This window comes from Arachis duranensis, chromosome 10 (assembly GCF_000817695.3).
Source record: "Arachis duranensis cultivar V14167 chromosome 10, aradu.V14167.gnm2.J7QH, whole genome shotgun sequence".
NCBI classification, from domain to species: domain Eukaryota; kingdom Viridiplantae; phylum Streptophyta; class Magnoliopsida; order Fabales; family Fabaceae; genus Arachis; species Arachis duranensis.
The window spans coordinates 94,949,417-94,955,460 of NC_029781.3; the positions used below are offsets into that span (position 1 = coordinate 94,949,417).

Genomic DNA, 6,044 nt, shown 5'->3' on the forward strand with positions numbered 1-6,044 from the left:
AAAATTTATATTTAAACATTAAAAATATAATTAATTTTTTATATCTTATTCAATAAAAATTCATATAATATTTCTCTTTTTTAATAGTTAGATTTTTTCATTACTTATTTGAATATTAATGCTTTTAAAAGTATCAAAATGTATGTTTGTAAAAATTCGTTTTTGTTTTTAACTATAACATATCTAAAATTATTAAGTGATACATAAAATATTTCTGAAAACACATCCAAAATCAGAAATATAAATTTAAACGTTAAATATAAAATTAATTTTTTATATCTTATTTGATAAAAATTTATCTAATATTTTTTATTTTTTTATTATTTGTTAAATTTTATCGTTACTTATTTGAATATTAATGCTTTTAAAATTATTAAAATGTATGTTTGTAAAAATTGGTTATTTTTTCATTTATTACACATCTAAAATTATTGACTTATATACGAAATATGTTTGAAACATCTAAAATCATAAATCTAAAATTTAAATTTAAATGTTAAAAATAAAACTAATTTTTTTATATTTTATTTGATAAAAACACATCTAATATTTCTTATTTTTTTATTAATATTTTCAAAATTATTAAAATGAATAATTAAACTAAATTTTTTAGATCTTATTCAATAAAAGTATATCTAACATATTAGTACAAAATATGATCTCTTTTAAAGATTTTAGATGTGTGGATTAATAATTAAAACTCTTAAGATTTATTTTTTGAATTTTAAAATTAAAATCTTCAATTTTACTGAATTTAATTTTTGAATATATATTTAAATGATAATATGTTAATAATTAAAAATACTAAAATTAAAATAGAAATTTTAAATTTTAAATTTTAAATTTCAGTTTTATTTAGTTTGTATTTTGAATATGTATTTAATTTTAAAAAAAATATTAAATTTATTTAAATGTATTTGTTTAATTTTTTTAAATTATTATAATAAAAAATTAATTAAAAAATTACTTTTAAAAGATAGTTAATCGTACTGTTCTGGTACGTTGAGCAGTGATAACCTTACCACACACGCAAGTTACAGAAAAGTAACAGAATTATTTTCTAACTACCTTTCACTAACTAATTTATTACTTAATTACATCATTACCCTTGACGCAAGGAAATATTGAATTGAATAAAGTTATCAATAGCTTTTCGTCAAGAAGGTAATGTGCTTCGAGTCCCAGGAAATTATGAAACGAGCCAACCCACCACCATCCTTTATATCCTTCCAAGTTCCACCAACAACCAACTGACCAAGAGCTTACCTTTCAACCAATTCAGTAATGCCAGAGTCAGTATGCATGTAGGGTTATATATGATTTGGTTAATAAAAAAATTAAATTTGTTTTTAGTTAATAAAAAAATTAATTTTAGTTAATTAACTAAATTAATTTTATATAATAAAATTAGTTATTAATCAGTTATAAAATTTGAAAATCAGTTTTTAATTGATTATAAAAATAAAAATCAGTTTTAAAAAAATAATTGGCCTGGTTTTTGAATTAAAAAAAAACTGATTTTTAAATAAAAAATCGATTTTCTAAAAAAATTATTTTTTTAGTTGAATTTTTAATCTAAAAAATTAAAATTAAATTTTTTAAAATTTGATTTTAATTTTAGTTAACTAGTTAAAAATTAATTTTTTTTATATGTGACTTTGATTAATCATGTGGTTATAATTTTTTAATGGATTAACACATTTTAATTTTCCCCTAAATATGGTATGCAGATTTTGGGGATAGTCATATAAATCTTTTAACCTCTAGAGATGTTTCTATTTCAAATGAGTAAGCCTATGTTGGTAATGACAAAAGAGTCTTTATCTTAAATCGTGATTCATCTCTGTTATATGATAAATGTAGAAATATATCTTATCAACTGAACAATTTTTTGCATGTATCTAACAAAAATCAGAATTTTATAAGTGTGTCAAAATTTAGTGCTGACAACTATGTATTTTTTGAATTTTACCTTAATTTTTATGTGGTTCGTGATCAAGTTATGCCAGAATAATAAAATTCTTTTTTAACTATTTTTCATTAACTAACTTATTACTTACTTACATCATTATCCTTGACACAAAGGAAATATTGAATTGAACCATGTAAAAAATATTAACATTAAATAATAATTTAAGTTTTTGGAAATTGTCATTTACATAGAGTGTTAGTAATTCTTTTCTAAAATATTATCTGTATTATACGGTTGGCATAGGAAATGCTAAAAAAATAATAAATTAATAATAAAAGATGACATGATAGTATGTTTTAAACGAATTTAATTTAACGTATTTTTAATATAAGATAATTTTATATGTATGACATTTTTTAGCAAAATAATTATTTTTTATATTAATTGTAGGAATGAACATTTAAAAAAATTATAATTAAAAGATTATATAAAAATATTTTATATTATTAATACATTAAAATTAATTTTTTAAAAAATAATAATAATTTGATAATAGATTCTAAAATTATTAGTGTTTTGTGGGTTACTTGAAACAATGATTTAGGTACCTACAAGAGACTTTTTGTGAGGTGGCAATATCAGATGCTGTCGTTCAAGTTTCTCATGAGAAGGTTGGAAGTGGTACATACAAGAGACTCCGATATTTAAGTTAGGAAGAACTCGACTTTAAGCATATTTTTTAATAGATTAAGTTTTGAATCAGTATATTTATAGTAATAGTAGAATAGATAACTCACTTTTTAGAAGAGGTTTATTCCCTTTTGTTGAGAAAGTTGTTGAGATTTTCCTATTAAATAAATAGGATTAGGAGTCCGTTACTTATTTAGATAAGTGGAGTCAAACTCATGTCGCTGTGTTCGAATAAATTAAAATAATATCTAGATTGGGCTTTATTCATTTTGGCCTGATTAAATTATGGGCCAATGCATGAACAATTAATAATTAGGTTTCACAAAAAAAAGTCAGTCCATTTTCGTGAAGAATTAAATTCAAAAAGAAAAATGAAATAAAAGAAAATTAATAAAATTATCCATCTTATTTATTTATTCATTTATTTGTATGATTTTTTTTCCGCTGTGGAAGGTAGTTTCCTTTTTCAGTGTTGCCAAAACCCTTTCAAAGCCCTAATAGGCGAGGAAAATACAGGCAATGACCTCTTCTATGGCGGTTCAGAGCTCCAATCCCCGCGAAGCAAAACCTTCAAAGAACGATCTCAGTTCTCACTTCTTCGGTAAGCACTTCTGATCCTCGATCTTCGGTAACCGTTTCATTTTAATTTGTAACCACTTTGATCTTAAACGACGGAATAACATGATCGACTTATCGAGTCTCATTATTTGAAATCTTGGAACTTGGAACATTATAAGTTCACCGCTATTAGGATAATGCCACCGTCTAGTTATAGTTTTCGGATGGTTGTAACATTAGGATTGAAAACCCATGTTTTTTTTTTTTTGCTATTTTTTCACTTATTTCTGTTATTTTTGTTGATGATAGCTAGGTTGATAGTGCTGCATTTGAATGTTTTTGGTAGCTGATAAATCCTTTATATTTGAAGCTTCTTGATTTTTCTTAGTTGTTGAATTTATATGAGTAGAAAAATTTGCATACTGGGATCAAGTTATGATGTGGTGAATCTGGGGTGTATACACTCTATGTGTACTTAATCCTTTACATGATTAGGACTCGGGAATTTCTGGATAACGAGTCATGGTATTAGCATAGGGTTTTACTTGTGAGAAGTACAAGTGTACAACCCTATAAGAAAATTTGGCTCTTTTTGGCTACACGCATTATTTCTCTTTGCATTGTACACTTTCTATTTGTTGATCTCGTTATCTTTTCTTATCCATCTTCAAACAAAGCTTTGTTGTCAGTAGAAAACAAATAGAGTTGCATTTGTTTTTCCTTTTATGAAATTATTATTTAATCATTTTCTTATATATCGGTGTTCAAGTATGGAGAGAGTTTGTGTGGGGAGCTGTTGCTGGGGCTTTTGGGGAAGGAATGATGCATCCAGTTGATACCATTAAAACCCGAATACAAAGCCAAGCTATTCTCGCTGGAGTTCAGGTTTTTTGGCAACCCATGGATAAAATATCCTGTATTTTATATGCTCACAAACACAACATACACTAACATTTGAAAGTTCCATAGAAGTTTCTGTTCATATATACTTCTATCTAAAACTTTTTTGCTTTCCTGCAAACATTAGAATCAGAAGAGCATATTGCAGATGGTGCGACTTGTCTGGCATGAGGATGGAATAAGAGGTATGTTATTTTGATTATTTCCATGCTATGGATTAATTTTTACAGTATTTTAAATATGAAATTTCCTTTGTTAAATGATAGGGAAGCTTCTTTTGTTTTAAAAAATAAAAGCTTATAGTCAATTATTTTTAAGAGAGCTGTTGGCAAAAATCTTTTTCCATTTTTCTTTTCTGAGTGTAAAATTAACGTGTGCTTATATTGTACACATAGCCATCATTCACAAGAATTTTGTCATGCCATCAAAATCAGCTTTGTTGTTATTATTATGTTCTACACGTTGGCGTCCAACTTGAAAATATGTGCCTTTTGTGATTGGTTTATATTGTGTAGGCTTTTACAGGGGTGTAGCACCTGGCGTTATTGGGTCTCTTGCAACTGGTGCAACATATTTTGGTGTTATAGAGTCCACTAAAAAGTGGATTGAGGATTCACATCCTAGGCTTAAGGGCCACTGGGCACATTTCATTGCTGGAGCTGTTGGTGAGCTAATCTGGAGCATCTAAAACTTTTGTACCTCCTGAAGTTATTCATATTGACTCACTAAGTGTTATGTTTAGGAAAAAATGCAATGTGACTGAATATGCCAAAGTCCCCCCCTTCTGTTTCTGTTTCAGCGCCCATTTTAATTTTGTACATAAGTTTAATATTTCTCCAGCAGGTTACAATCTGTTCTCTCATACTCCTTTAGGTATCAAAGCTTGTTGTCATACATTCCCTATATTCACTCCTTCCTTCTACATTCAAATGTATTTTAAGCATGAATTCCGTGAAACTGTGACCATTTGGTTTTGCAAAGAATAATGTTCTGCCTCATGTTAATGTATATTTGCAGGAGATACTCTTGGTTCTGTTGTATATGTTCCATGCGAAGTGATGAAGCAACGCATGCAAGTGCAGGGGACATATTCATCTTGGAGTTCTATCGCCATGAATGAAGGCATTGCAATGAATTCTAGCCAAAAACTGTATGGTTATTATACAGGGATGTTCCATGCGGGCTGCTCAATATGGAGAACACAGGGCTTAAAGGGTTTATATGCAGGGTATACTCTAGAAACACTCAATTTCTCTTATATAACTTGCATAATGACACTAGAGGTCCTGTTTCAGATTTGATAGATTTTTGGATGCAGTATTTATCCTAGGAAACAATCAGGCAATTCTTTTCATGATTCAGTTTTATTATTTTCTAAATGTCAATAGGAGTCAGTTGACGCTGAGTGGGTAAACAGCAACCGGAGATGTAAAATGAGTCTATGTGATATGAATGTGTCATAATGGGAAATCAAACTGTTTCTGCTTTATATGAAATCTAGTTTCCTTCTAGATCCACAATAATTTACCGTGTGATATATATACTATAATGATCATTAACCCCAAATTTTATATTAACTGGACATTACTATGTATATAATTGAATAGCTAGCTTTTACTTATATTTTTAAAAAAATATCGATCACCGACACAAAGTAGTTCAGTGAAACAGGGTCAACTAACCTTCAATTTATATGGAATCCTTTTGGGGGAAGCCTTGAAGTCTTGAGCTACTTACATAATATTCAATTAACAGTTAGGTTGAACTTCGATATTTGCAAGAATTTAGTTAGCAGGGTCAAAACTTACTGATGACGTATCTTTTCTTATATTAAGATAATTGTTGAATTTGTTTATTTGTCTCATAACTTGGTGCTTGAACCTTTTTTTTTGGCAGATATTTCTCTACTCTTGCAAGGGATGTTCCATTTGCTGGCCTAATGGTATTATTTTATATAATTCAAAGTTCCATTAGATTCAGTATT

General features: G+C 27.4%; 1 protein-coding gene across 1 annotated transcript in view; it reads left to right on the forward strand.

Moving 5' to 3' along the window:
* Positions 1–3,049: 3,049 nt before the first annotated feature.
* LOC107471021 (uncharacterized) overlaps positions 3,050–6,044 on the forward strand; it is a 4,596-nt gene continuing 1,601 nt past the window's right edge. Inside the window, exons 1-6 of the mRNA XM_016090462.3 lie at positions 3,050–3,203; positions 3,930–4,045; positions 4,188–4,245; positions 4,576–4,725; positions 5,078–5,288; positions 5,957–6,002. Of these exons, the coding sequence (XP_015945948.1) occupies positions 3,122–3,203; positions 3,930–4,045; positions 4,188–4,245; positions 4,576–4,725; positions 5,078–5,288; positions 5,957–6,002 (663 nt within the window). The 5' untranslated portion in view covers positions 3,050–3,121. The remainder of the gene's footprint in view (positions 3,204–3,929; positions 4,046–4,187; positions 4,246–4,575; positions 4,726–5,077; positions 5,289–5,956; positions 6,003–6,044) is intronic.